The 15,012-nt window shown below is 41.5% G+C and overlaps 1 protein-coding gene across 1 annotated transcript in view; it reads right to left on the reverse strand.

Annotated features, from left to right (window-relative positions):
• LOC120933538 overlaps positions 1–15,012 on the reverse strand; it is a 125,325-nt gene that overhangs the window by 25,370 nt on the left and 84,943 nt on the right. The window contains exon 4 of the mRNA XM_040346796.1: positions 13,020–13,388. Within this exon, the coding sequence (XP_040202730.1) occupies positions 13,020–13,388 (369 nt within the window). The remainder of the gene's footprint in view (positions 1–13,019; positions 13,389–15,012) is intronic.

Consider the following 15,012-nt stretch of genomic DNA (forward strand, 5'->3'; position numbering starts at 1 on the left):
CACAGACATCTCCCCCACTGTAATATCCACAGACATCTCCCCCACTGTAATATCCACAGACATTTCCCCACTGTAATATCCACAGTCATCTCCCCCACTGTAATATCCACAGACATCTCCCCCACTGTAATATCCACAGACATCTCCCCCACTGTAATATCCACAGACATCCCCCCACTGTAATATCCACAGACATCTCCCCCACTGTAATATCCACAGACATCTCCCCCACTGTAATATCCACAGACATTTCCCCACTGTAATATCCACAGACATCTCCCCCACTGTAATATCCACAGACATCTCCCCCACTGTAATATCCACAGACATTTCCCCACTGTAATATTCACAGACATCTCCCCCACTGTAATATCCACAGACATCTCCCCCACTGTAATGTCCACAGACATCTCCCCACTGTAATATCCACAGACATCTCCCCCACTGTAATATCCACAGACATCTCCCCCACTGTAATATCCACAGACATCTCCCCCACTGTAATATCCACAGACATCTCCCCACTGTAATATCCACAGACATCTCCCCCACTGTAATATCCACAGACATCTCCCCCCACTGTAATATCCACAGACATCTCCCCCACTGTAATATCCACAGACATCTACCCCCACTGTAATATCCACAGAAATCCCCCCCACTGTAATATCCACAGACATCTCCCCCATTGTAATATCCACAGACATCTCCCCACTGTAATATCCACAGACATCTCCCCCCACTGTAATATCCACAGACATCTCCCCCACTGTAATATCCACAGACATCTCCCCCACTGTAATATCCACAGACATTTCCCCACTGTAATATCCACAGTCATCTCCCCCACTGTAATATCCACAGACATCTCCCCCACTGTAATATCCACAGACATCTCCCCCACTGTAATATCCACAGACATCCCCCCACTGTAATATCCACAGACATCTCCCCCACTGTAATATCCACAGACATCTCCCCCACTGTAATATCCACAGACATTTCCCCACTGTAATATCCACAGACATCTCCCCCACTGTAATATCCACAGACATCTCCCCCACTGTAATATCCACAGACATTTCCCCACTGTAATATTCACAGACATCTCCCCCACTGTAATATCCACAGACATCCCCCCCACTGTAATGTCCACAGACATCTCCCCACTGTAATATCCACAGACATCTCCCCCACTGTAATATCCACAGACATCTCCCCCACTGTAATATCCACAGACATCTCCCCCACTGTAATATCCACAGACATCTCCCCCACTGTAATATCCACATCTCCCCCACTGTAATGTCCACAGACATCTCCCCCACTGTAATATCCACAGACATCTCCCCCCACTGTAATATCCACAGACATCTCCCCACTGAAATATCCACAGACATCTCCCCACTGTAATATCCACAGACATCTCCCCACTGTAATATCCACAGACATCTCCCCCACTGTAATATCCACAGACATCTCCCCACTGTAATATCCACAGACATCTCCCCACATCTCCCCCACTGTAATGTCCACATCTCCCCACATCTCCCCACTGTATATACGATTTTCTGCTTGCTTACCACTACAAAAGCAGGCAGATCCACGAGCAGTTGAGGCGGGTGATGATGCGGTCACCACGCCGCTCACCTAGGCTGCAGCCGGGTGTACCAAGATGGCCACCGCTCCAGAGCTAGGCCGAAGCCGCGGCCTTTCCTGTGGCCAAGGCAGCAGCGGAGCTCCGCAGATCATATTTTGATCGATCAAAAAAATCAACGATTAATCGAGGAGTTAATCGGTCATTTCCGCAGCCCTAATAAAAACGTCAGCGTTTGGGAATGTTGAACACCGGAAGTTGGTTGTAAATTCCTCGCAACGGATTCTACCTCTGAGTCGTGGCCTTGTGATGTGTGTCCCTGGGAGGAACTGTGTTCAACATTCCCAAACGCTGACGTTTTTAACCATTGGTGTAGTGTCACCATAACGTTTTGAAGACTCATTTGGCATATGCCTTGTTGAGTCCATAAGCCTCAGTCTTATCGGTGGTGATTTCCTTTATCATTCTATCTTCACTGTGTTCGTATTTTTGAAGGTTGATATTCACCTATATGGATTAAGACTTCAACATTACTGTCACCAGTATTCTATACTATTATCATATTTTTTCATATATACATTTTTCTTCACCTTTTACAGTGTGGACTTTAAATATATGTTTGCTAAAGTTTTTTTCCTTTTTTATGTATATACATAATATGTGTTCCTATACTCAAAGAGTTTAAACACTAGTAATTACTATATGATCCAATCTAGGACCATTCTTGAATTAGTGCTGCACTTTTGCTTATTTATTCCGTTTTTTGCTATTGTCATTGGTTGTGCTAGCTGCTGTTTTATGTTTGCGGACAGCGCGGACAGACATCTCCTCACCAAAGCGCTTCAGCCGCAGCCCTACACGGGTACCTTTAACCCCTTTTTAACCTCTTCTAGGGGGTTAAAAGCACTCCGCTCCTGCTCGAAAAGTGGTGCCAAAGGGCCGCTATAACAATGGTAAAGCAGCGCTAAAACTAGAGGCACTTTACCACTACCACCCCTGCCCCAGTCTATCTCTTTTTTTTGGGGAATGATTAGAAGTACTATGTAGTCCTCTAATCATTCAAATAGGGGAGGGGCTGTATCTGGGGGCCCTATTATTAAAGGGGGCTTCCAGATTTGGATAAATCCCTCGCCCGCAGACCCCCCACAACCACTAGGCAAGATTGTGGGGAAGACACCCTTGTCCTCATCAACATGGGATCAAGGTGCTTTTCTTTGCCAGGGTGGAAGGATCCTTCTTGGCAAGGCCCCCCCCCCCAAGTTAAGGGTATGTGGACTGGTATTGTGTGTGTGTGTGTGGGGGGGGGGGCTCACACACTAGTTGCTCTTCCCAGTCCTGGCTAGTCAGGCTGCATGCTCAGATTTAGGGTCTGGAATGGATTTTTAGAAGGACTTGAAGGGTCTAGTATGGATTTTTAAAAGGACTTGAAGGGTCTGGTATGGATTTTTAGAAGGACTTGAAGGGTCAGGTATGGATTTTTAGAAGGACTTGAAGGGTCTAGTATGGATTTTTAGAAGGACTTGAAGGGTCTAGTATGGATTTTTAAAAGGACTTGAAGGGTCTGGTATGGATTTTTAGAAGGACTTGAAGGGTCAGGTATGGATTTTTAGAAGAATTTGAAGGATTTGGTATAGATTTTTAGAAGGACTTGAAGGGTCTAGTATGGATTTTTAGAAGGACTTGAAGGGTCTAGTATGGATTTTTAGAAGGACTTGAAGTGTCTAGTATGGATTTTTAGAAGGACTTGAAGTGTCTAGTATGGATTTTTAGAAGGACTTGAAGGGTCTAGTATGGATTTTTAGAAGGACTTGAAGTGTCTAGTATGGATTTTTAGAAGGACTTGAAGTGTCTAGTATGGATTTTTAGAAGGACTGGAAGGGTCTAGTATGGATTTTTAGAAGGACTTGAAGGGTCTGTTATGGATTTTTAGAAGGACGGAAAACACACATTATCCCGGTACCGGTATTTGTAGCCGGCTTTCTTGTAATCGCTAACTAGCCACTTGATTGCTACCGCAAGCAGCTGGAGGCAACGCACCCCCTCCCCCACCTTTTGTGGCTTGTTTGGGCTCTCCCATCCCTCCGGGAGACCCGAGCTACCAGCCGGTGCTTCCAATAGCTTGTCTGACAGCTGCACAAAGGTGAGATCAGCTTTAATCGACTGTGCGCTATGGTAACCCGGAAGCGATGACATGAAAGCACGTTTACCTGGATATAAACAGCACCATTTTCAAAAACTCAGAAGCATTCAGAAACGCAGATCTTGGTGTTTTGAATGCCTTTAAGTGCAAAGGAGGGAATTGGGGTCTTATTGACCCAGGATTCCTCTATAAAGAGTACCTGTCAAATGCATAGTGCTGTCACAAGGATGTTTACATTCCTAGTGACAGCAATAAAAGTGCTAAAAAAAAATAAAAATAAAAGTAACAATGTAAAAATAAAAATACATTATTAACCACTTGACAACTGGGCACTTAAACACCCTTAATAACCAGACCAATTTTCAGCTTTCGGTGCTCGCACATTTTGAATGACAATAACTCAGTCATACAACACTGTAACCAAATGAAATTTTTGTCCTTTTTTTCCCACAAATAGAGCTTTCTTTTTGTGGTATTTGATCACCTCTGCGGTTTTTATTTTTTCCGCTAATAATGAAAAAAGAACGAAAATTTTGTAAAAAAATGATTTTTTTTTCATTTCTATTATAACATTTTGCAAAAAATGAATTTTTCTTCATAAATTTGGCCTAAAATGTATACTGCTACATATCTTTGGTTAAAAAAAAAAAATTGGGTTATTATTTAGTCTGGGTAAAAGTTATAGGGTCTACAAGCTATGGTACCAATTACTGAAAATGTATCAATTTGATCACATCTGAAGTACTGACGGCCTTTCTCATTTCTTGAGACCCTAACATGCCAGAAAAGTACAAATACCCCCTAAATGACCCCTTTTTGGAAAGAAGACATTCCAAGGTATTTAGAAAGAGGCATGGTGAGTTTTTTGAAGTTGTAATTTTTTCCCACAATTCTTTTCAAAATCAAGTTTTTTTTTATTTTTATTTTTTTTCCACAAAAGTTTCATATTAGCAGGTTATTTCTCGCACACAGCATATTCATACCACAAAATACACCCCAAAACACATTCTGCTATTCCTCCCGAGTATGGCGATACCACATGTGTGAGACTTTTACACAGCGTGGCCACATACAGAGGCCCAACATGCAGGGAGCACCATCAGGCGTTCTGGAGCACCCAGACCAGTTCTGACATTTCTCTCCTACATGTAAAAATCATCATTTATTTGCTAGAAAATTACATAGAACCCCAAAACATTATATATGCTTTTTTAGCAAAGACCCTAGAGAATACAATGGCGGTCGTTGCAACTTTTTATCGCGCATGGTATTAAAACAGCAATTTTTCGAACGCATTTTTTTGGGAAATAAAACAGTTTTGTGCTTTTTAAAAAAAAAAACATTAAAGTTAGCCCAATGTTTTTGCATAATATGAAAGATGAAGTTACGCCGAGTAAATAGATACCCAACATGTCACCCTTCAATATTGCACACGCTTGTGGAATGGCGCCAAACTTCGCTACTTAAAAATCCCCATAGGGGACGTTTTAAATGTTTTTACTGGTTACATGTTTTTAGTTACAGAGGAGGTCTAGGGCCAAAATGATTGCTCTCGCTCTAACGTTCGCATCGATACCCCACATGTGTGGTTTGAACACCGTTTTCATATGTGGGCGGGACTTACGTACACATTCGCTTCTGTATACGAGCACGCGGGAACAGGGGCGCTTTAAATATTTTTATTTTATTTTTATTGTTCATTTTACTTTATTTATTTTAGTTTGACACGTTTTTCCCCAAAAATAAATGTTTTGATCACTTTTATTCCAATTACAAGGAATGTAAACATCCCTTGTAATAGGAATATAGCATGACAGGTCCTCTTTACAGTGAGATATGGGGTCAATAAGACCCCACATCTCACCTCTAGGCTGGGAAGCCTGAAAAAAAACAAAAAAAAAAAAAACGATCCTGGCTTCGATCGCAGCGGTGAGTCAGAAGAAGCACCGGAGGGCGAAGGGAGTGGGGACGTCCACTTTTGCCTCCCGTAAGAACGATCAAGAGGCGGAACAGCCGCCATGATCGTTCTTATGGTGTAGGGAATCGCTGGCTGAAAAAAATGATATCTGAATGATGCCTGTAGCTGCAGGCATCATTTAGATATCCCTGCACAAAGTCAAGGACCTCATATGACGTGGGCGGGAAGTGGTTAAAACACATTTTTTTCTGGGTATTGCAGAGTATTGGCCGGGGTATTGCAAAGTATTGGTGTTGGGGTATTGCAGAGTATTGGTGTTGGGGTATTGCAGAGTATTGGTGTTGGGGTATTGCAGAGTATTGGTGTTGGGGTATTGCAGAGTATGGTGCGGGGGTATTGCAGAGTATGGTGCGGGGGGTATTGCAAAGTATTGGCCGGGGTATTGCAAAGTATTGGCCGGGGTATTGCAAAGTATTGGCCGGGGTATTGCAAAGTATTGGTGCGGGGGTATTGCAGAGTATGGTGCGGGGGTATTGCAGAGTATTGTGTGGGGGGTATTGCAGAGTATTGTGTGGGGGGTATTGCAGAGTATTGTGCGGGGGTATTGCAGAGTATTGTGTGGGGGGTATTGCAGAGTATTGTGTGGAGGGTATTGCAGAGTATTGTGCGGGGGGTATTGCAGAGTATTGTGCGGGGGTATTGCAGAGTATTGTGCGGGGGGTATTGCAAAGTATTGGTGCGGGGGTATTGCAGAGTATGGTGCAGGGGTATTGCAGAGTATGGTGCAGGGGTATTGCAGAGTATTGTGTGGGGGGTATTGCAGAGTATTGCGCGGGGGTATTGCAGAGTATTGCGCGGGGGTTTTGCAGAGTATTGCGCGGGGGTTTTGCAGAGTATTGCGCGGGGGTTTTGCAGAGTATTGCGCGGGGGTTTTGCAGAGTATTGCGCGGGGGTTTTGCAGAGTATTGCGCGGGGGGTATTGCAGAGTATTGCGCGGGGGGTATTGCAGATTATTGCGCAGGGGGTATTGCAGAGTAATTGCGCAGGGAAGGCAGAGCATTGCAGAGTATTGCGCAGGGAAGGCAGAGTATTGCAGGGGTTAATGCAGAGTATTGCACAGGGAAGGAAGAGTATTGCAGGGGGTTAATGCAGAGTATTGCACAGGGAAGGAAGAGTATCTCAGGGGGTTAATGCAGAGTATTGCACAGGGAAGGAAGAGTATTGCAGGGGGTTAATGCAGAGTATTGCACAGGGAAGGCAGAGTATTGCAGGGGTTAATGCAGAGTATTGCACAGGGAAGGAAGAGTATTGCAGGGGGTTAATGCAGAGTATTGCACAGGGAAGGAAGAGTATCTCAGGGGGTTAATGCAGAGTATTGCACAGGGAAGGAAGAGTATTGCAGGGGGTTAATGCAGAGTATTGCACAGGGAAGGCAGACTATTGCAGGGGTTAATGCAGGGATGGCTGAGCAGGGATGGATGGATCTGTGACTGCAATAGTCACAGATCCATCCCACACTGCTGCTGCCATCCGCGCTCTCCTCTCACACTGTACCGATCGGTACAGCGAGAGGAGGGAGGAACCGGCGTCATCAAATGACGCCGGTTTGTTTACCTGTGATCGCGCCGTCATTGGACGGCGCGATCACATGGTAAAAGACCGCGGTTGTCGGTCAGTTACCTTGATCTGTGTAGCGCCGGGTCTCATAGACCCGGCGCGCACAGAATTTTCAGTGTGCGCGCCCGAGGCGGCGCGCATTACTGCTTCTGGTGGGCGCCGTTAAATAACGGCGACCCCCAGTTAAGCAACCACCTTGCCGCCGTTATATGACGGCGGCTGGTGGTTAAGTGGTTAATAATAATAATAAAAAATAAAAGTCCCCCGTCCCCCCGTGCTTGCATGTGAAACACTTGCATCGGTCCCATGCGCACACAAACAGCGATCGTTCCACATATGTATGGTATTAATATAGAAAACAGTGCAGCGCTAATATTAGTGATAGAATACTTAAATACAATTGAGTAAAGACAGTGTATACAAAAAAAAAATCCTTTGATATAGGAAAGAGTCCAGATGAATTAAATGAATAAGTGAAAAAGAAACGGCAAAGTCCGTTTGAAAACCCAAAATTAAAAAGTGTCTCAATCCGGTGTGGTTTCAACTATAAAACATTCCTTAATTGACAAGATGTGATGAGATCTTGATTGCTGTGAAATAGTGTTCACCCATGCAATTCGTGAAGATAGGATTAACCGCTTACCAGAGGTAAAGACTGTTTTCCACCAGTCTTATAGAGCCTATGGGAAGTCAGGTCTCCCAATACCTTTTCAGCAATAATATAACTCAGCATTCGGTCCGGGTATCATAAATTGGAACAAAAAAAACTTCTCATAGTGCATAACGTTTATACCAAAGGTTATATTTAATATAAGTAATGCACTTACAGGTAAGTTGCCAAAAACTGCATAACAGTGGACAAGGATAAAAAAGAGAGAGCGCTTCAGCTGTAGTGTTCCGATGCTCCTCGCTACTCAGTCTGCAACCACGGCCAGCGTTCAGGACAGAACGCAATGACGTCACGGCACCCGTGACGTCCAATTTATGATACCCGGACCAAATGCTGAGTTATATTATTGCTGAAAAGGTATTGGGAGACCTGACTTCCCATAGGCTCTATAAGACTGGTGGAAAACAGTCTTTACCTCTGGTAAGCGGTTAATCCTATCTTCACGAATTGCATGGGTGAACACTATTTCACAGCAATCAAGATCTCATCACATCTTGTCAATTAAGGAATGTTTTATAGTTGAAACCACACCGGATTGAGACACTTTTTAATTTTGGGTTTTCAAACGGACTTTGCTGTTTCTTTTTTACTTATTCATTTAATTCATCTGGACTCTTTGCTATATCAAAGGATTTTTTTTTTGTATACACTGTCTTTACTCAATTGTATTTAAGTATTCTATCACTAATATTAGCGCTGCACTGTTTTCTATATTTATGCTTTTTAATTTGTTGTACACATTTTAGTGCTAGCTGCTATTTTTCTTTCTTTTTGTTTGTTCATAACATTACTCATCACTTTTTTATCACTAATTTATTAGCTCAGCGCCAACCTTTGGGTTTTTTTTAATTTATATGTATGGTATTGCCTCGAACGTCAGATCATGGGCAGTAATTCTAGCACTAGATCTTCTCTTCTAAAGTGGTAACCTGTAAAGGCTTTTAAAGAGGTTGTAAACCCTTACAACACACTAGACATGTGCAATTTGTTTTGTTTCTAATTCGTTTTTTTACGAAAATTAAGTTTCGAAAGTTAATTACGAATTTTCGTATTTACAAATTTTTTATTTCCGAATTTTCGTATTTCCGAAAATTCGAATTTACGAATTTACGAATTTTCGTATTTCCGAAAATTCGAATTTACGAATTTTCGTATTTTCGAAAATTTGTATTTACGAATTTTCGAAAATTCATATTTACGAATTTTCGTATTTACGAATTTTGGAAATTCGGATTTTCGGAAATACGAAAACTTTTCGGATTTTTCAATTTTCGAAATTCCGAATTTTCGAATTTTTAAATGTTTCAATTTACGAATTTTCGAATTTTTCAATTTTCGAATTATTCGATCTTCGAATTTTCGAATTTTTCAATTTTCGAATTTTCGAATTTTTCAATTTTCGAATTTTCAATTTTCGCCTAACTTACCCAATGCATTACCCCAGTTTTGAGGGACAGGGGACCTTAAAGCGGAGGTTCACCCAAATAACATCTATATCAGACCAACTTCTTTATACTTCTAACTAGTGGTGCACCGAAATGGAAATTTCAGAACCGAAACGAAACCGAAATAAAAAAAAAATGTCAGGCCGAAACCGAAACCGAAAATTACATATTTTTTTTAAATAATTGTATGTTAAAACATACTCTCACTGTGCCCCCAATTGCCGACTGTGCCCCCAATTGCCGCCTCACTGTGCCCCCCATTACCGCCTCACTGTGCCCCGAATTGCCGCCTCTTGTTTCTTTTTTTTTATTACTTTATCACTTTTTTTTTTGTAGCTTGTTTTACTTTTTTTATTTTTGTATATTTTTTTTATTTTTGTATAATTTTCTTTTTAATATTATTTTTCTTATTTACTTTTTAATTACTTATTTTAACAATTTAGCAATTGTGATAGCAATTGGAGGTGACAGGTTCTCTTTTTTAACCCTGTCACCTCCAAAAACATGTTGTATGAGTGTGGTGAGGAGACAATGAGCACAACCTGCTGCCCATTCACTAAGTGCAGAGAGCATATATCTCCTGTAACAGCAGTAAGAGGAGCATCCAGCATCCAGCAGGTCTGTCCTGGTGCCACCACCATCCTTCTAGCAGTACACAGGGATGGCACTAGGACTGGGCACAGTGCTGCTGTGTATAGGCTGTCTCTCTCAGCCTTGGTACGGATGTGTGTGCGGAGTGCAGAGAGCCCCGTGCAGGAGCTGGAACAGCCCGCAGCCTGAGCCAACATTACTTAATACAGCGCGGCCCCGACTCGGGGGATGGTCTCCAGATAGGCAGATGGACGGCTCCTGGATGCCGGGCTGTGCTCTATTTCTCTCCCCCTCTACACGCTGGCCTGCAGTCCAGGAATTCCAGCAACAGAGACCCGCCGGTTAGAAAAGAAACTCACCGCCGCCCGTAGGATGAAACTGTCTTCGCTCTGCTACACAGCCCCCCTCCTCCTAACCCCACGCTGCGATAGACAGAAAACATCTTAGCATTAGAACAGCATTCTGTTTAACACAGCGTGGTTAGGAGCAGGCGGGGCTGTGTGCGAGCAAAGCGAAGACAATTTCAGTGTGTTTTACCGCTCTGCAGCCACTAGTCATATCGGCAATTTTAAAGCTGTTTCGGCATGTGCCCAAAACAGCTGTTTTCGGCCGATATGTTTCGGCACCGATATATCGGTGCACCCCTACTTCTAACATGTACATACCGTATAATCTATATTTGCAAACTGGCTTCCAGGTACTTCTCCTCGCGGGAGTAGGCGTTTCTATGCTGAGGAAGAATGTCCTCTGGGAGGTCGCCCAGATGATTGACGTCCTTTCAGAAAAAGTTCCCCCCGGCGGATAAGGCCCCGCCCCCCGTATTGCGTAGGCGCATCACGAGTCTCGGCGTTTCCGAAAGAAGTCGAACATGAAGAAGCTCTATACGGTGCCTGCGCAGTCAGCTCTACACGGCTCCTAGTCGGTGCGCAGGCGCTGTATAGAGCCGACTGGCAGCTCTGCATGTTCGGCTTCTTTCGGAAATGTCATGAATCGTGACGCACCCACGTAATACGGGGGGTGGGGCCTTATCCGCTGGGGGGAACTTTTTCTGAAAGGACATCAATCATCTGGGCGACCTTCCAGAGGACATTCCTCCTCAGCATAGAAAGTACCCGGAATTTTCGAATTTTTCAATTTTCGAAGTTTCGAATTTTTCAATTTTCGAATTTTTCAATTTTCGAATTTTCGAATTTTTCAATTTTCGAATTTTTCGATTTTCGAATTTTTCAATTTTCGATATTTCGAGTTTTTTATTTTTCAATTTTCGAAATACGAAAATTCGGAAATACGAAAATATTCACAAATACGAAAATTCGGAAATACCAAATTTCGAAAAATGAAAAATTCGAAAATTTAAAAATTCGAAATTCGAAATTTTCGAATTTTTCAATTTCGAATTTTCGAAATTCGTAAATTCGAAAATTCGTAAATTCGAAAATTCGGAAATTGAAAAATTCGAGATTTGAAACATTTTTTTCAATTTTGGATTTTTTCTAATTTCGAATTTTTCAATTTTCGAAATTCGGAAATACGAAAATTGAAAAATTCCAAATTTGAAAAATTCGAAATGTGAAAATTCCAAATTTGAAAAATTCAAAATCTGAAAAATTAAATTTTCGAAATTTCGATTTTCGAACTTTTCAATTTTCGAAATTTCGATTTTCGAATTTTTCAATTTTCGAATTTCGAATTTTTCCATTTCGAATTTTCGAAATTCGGAAATACGAAAATTCGAAAATTCAATTTTCGAAATTTCAATTTTCGAAATTTCGATTTTCGAATTTTTCAATTTTCGAATTTTTCAATTTCCGAATTTTCGAAATTCGGAAATACGAAAATTCGAAATTCGGAAATTGAAAAATTCGAAATTTGAAATTTCGCATTTTTCTAATTTTTCAAATTTAGAATTTTCGTATTTCCGAATTTAGAATTTTCGTATTTCCGAATTTTCGTTTTTTGAAATTTCGAAAATTGAAAAATAAAAAACTCGAAATTTCGAAATTCGAAATTTCGAAATTCGAAATTTCGCATTTTTCAAATTTTTCAAATTTAGAATTTTCGTATTTCCGAATTTTGAATTTCGAATTTTCGTATTTCCGAATTTTCGTATTTCGAAATTTCGAAAATTGAAAAACAATAAACTCGAAATTTCGAAATTCGAAATTTCGAAAATTGAAAAATTCGAAATGTCATAACTTCGAAATTTCGAAAATTGAAAAATTCGAAATTCGAAAATTTCCGAATTTCCGAAAATTCTTTTTTTTTTTCGTTTCATTCGTTTTTTTTGTTTCATTCGGTTTTTTTTCGTTTCATTCGTTTTTTTTGTTTCATTCGTTTTTTTTTCGTTTCATTCGTTTTTTTTTTTTTCGCAGGGAAACAAAGGAAGCAAAACCCATCAGGGTTTACTTCCTCTTTAAAGCGTTGTCTATGGATAGTAACATTTACATAATTTGTCGCCGCTATATGGGAGTGCACAATTTTAAAGCGTGACATGTTCCGTATCTATTTACTTGTAACATTATCTTTTACAAACACATTGGTTTATCTATTGTGTTTTTTTTTGCATATAAATTCAATAAAATGTATTTTTTCCCCCAAAATTGCGTTTGAAGAACCACTGCGCAAATACCATTAAAAATTGCAAAACCAACCAATTTATTCTCTAGGGACCCTGCTTTCAAAATACATAATGTTTGGGGGTTCTAAGTAATTTTCTAGAAAAAATAAATAAAAAAAATAAATAAAAAATGATTGTTATATGTAAATAAAATGTGCCAGAAAAAAGCCTGGTCCTTCATGTTTCTGTATTGACTTTCAAAGCTTTTGAGGTGCTCTCTTTTTTAGAAAACTTATAATGCTTAGCAGTGCCATGGCTGTGGTTGGTAAAACAAAGGTGGTTTAGATGGTTCGAACCATAACGTTCATTAAAAATGAAAAAAGTCCTGTATTAAAAAATAGTTTTTGTTACCCTTATTGATTAGTGCCATTGCCAGATGTACAGAGAAATTAAAAATTTGGAGTTTAATACCCATTAACTTTACCGTTGATGATTAGTCGGATTCCTCCTCCATACTGAATTTTATCATCATCTTGGTAGTCACTTGCACACAGTTTGAGCGCCACAAAGCAGTGAAATGAAGTATTATCTGCCTTCATCACATCCTTTATCATTAGATTAGTCCTCCCTGTTATGGATGTCCGATTTATATATGTAGAATGAACCATTTCCTGGTAGGGGTGATAGGCGTACGGTCCGGTTACATTCCCCACTCTCCAGTATACATTGACCCGCAGAACATCTCTCTCTGTATACCGATCACTAGGAAGGGTGTAGGAGCAGGACAGGAGCGCTGAATGTCCTTCTTCTACTGAGATCTCATTAGTTGGCTGATCCCGGGATGGTTGAGATTCTAGAAGAAAAAGATTGCAATTATTTCTTAACCACTTAAGACCCGGACCATTGTGCAGGTTAAGGACCTTGCCCCTTTTTTATGATTCTGCACTGCGTCCCTTTAACTGACAATTGCGCGGTCGTGCGACATGGCTCCCAAACAAAATTGGCGTCCTTTTTTTCCCACAAATAGAGCTTTCTTTTGGTGGTATTTGATCACCTCTTCAATTTTTTTTTTGCGCAATAAACAAAAATAGAGCGACAATTTTGAAAAAAAACAATATTTTTTATTTTTTGCTATAATAAATATCCCCAAAAAAGATATCAAAAAACATATTTTTTCTCAGTTTAGGCCGATACTATTCTTCCACATATTTTTGGTAAAAAAAATCGCAATAAGCGTTTATCGATTGGTTTGCGCAAAATTTATAGCGTTTACAAAATAGGGGATCATTTTATGGCATTTTTTTTACTACCAATGGCGGCGATCAGCAATTTTTTTAGTGATTGCGACATTATGGCGGACACATCCGACACATTTTTGGGACCATTGTCATTTTCACAGCGAAAAGTGCTATAAAAATGCACTGGTTACTGTGGAAATGACAATGCAGTGAAGGAGTTAACCACTAGGGTGCACTGAAGGTGTTAAGTGTGACCTCATATGTGTTTCTAACTGTAGGGGGGCGGGGCTGGACTTGTGACGTCAGTGATCGTCTTTACCTATATCAGGGAACAGACGATCACAGACATTGCCACAATGAAGAACGGGGAAGGTTTGTTTACACACCTCTCCCCGTTTTTCATGTGACCGATTGCGGGACACCGGCGGCGATCGGGTCCGCGGGTCCTGCGGTCACAGAGCTTCAGACCGGGTCGTGAGCGCGCCGCCGGCAGCGCGCCAGCGACCCCACGGCTGGGCTCTTAAAGAGGACGTACAGGTATGTGCTTGTGCCCAGACGTGCCATTCTGCCGACGTATATCGGCGTGAAGGGGTCCTTAAGTGGTTAAAAAAAACAAGAGATGAACCAATCCACATACAGTATGCGAAGGAGAAAAAAAATGCAGTCCTGGTTTTACATAGCAGGAACTTATCTCCAGATGCTATGTGTTGTAATATTAATATATATGTGTAGGCAGGGCTTTTTTTCAGGGGGAACTTGGGGGAACTCAGTTCCACCACCTTTGGCTCAGACCCTTTGATGCCTGCTCACCACAATCACTTGTAAACACAGAAGTCTGGGGCCAGATCCTCAGCCAGCGGTGCAAATTTAGTTTGTCCTAACTTATGTCATTTAAGTTACGTTGCCCTAAGTTGGTGTCGTAAGTGCCGTATCCACAGCGCATTTGCGTCTAAATTTGCGCCAGCGTAACTTAAATTCAGAAGCGTAAGGCGGGGTTTTTGCAAGTGGGAAGGAAGTGGGCGTGCTTCATTGTAATGAGCCGTGACCCCATGCAAATGAGGCGCCGGCCGTACTGCGCATGCGCGCACGAATCGGGACCTCACTGGGCATGTGCAGAACTGGTCTCGGCGCAATCAGTGAGATAGGTAAAAGGCCAAGTGTACTTAGTTTGAGGATCGCCCTGTGTCTAAAAAGGCCCACACACACACACTTCCCTTGCAAAAGTATATCCCATTGTTC

The sequence above is a fragment of the Rana temporaria genome, chromosome 3 (genome assembly GCF_905171775.1).
Source record: "Rana temporaria chromosome 3, aRanTem1.1, whole genome shotgun sequence".
Classification (NCBI taxonomy): domain Eukaryota; kingdom Metazoa; phylum Chordata; class Amphibia; order Anura; family Ranidae; genus Rana; species Rana temporaria.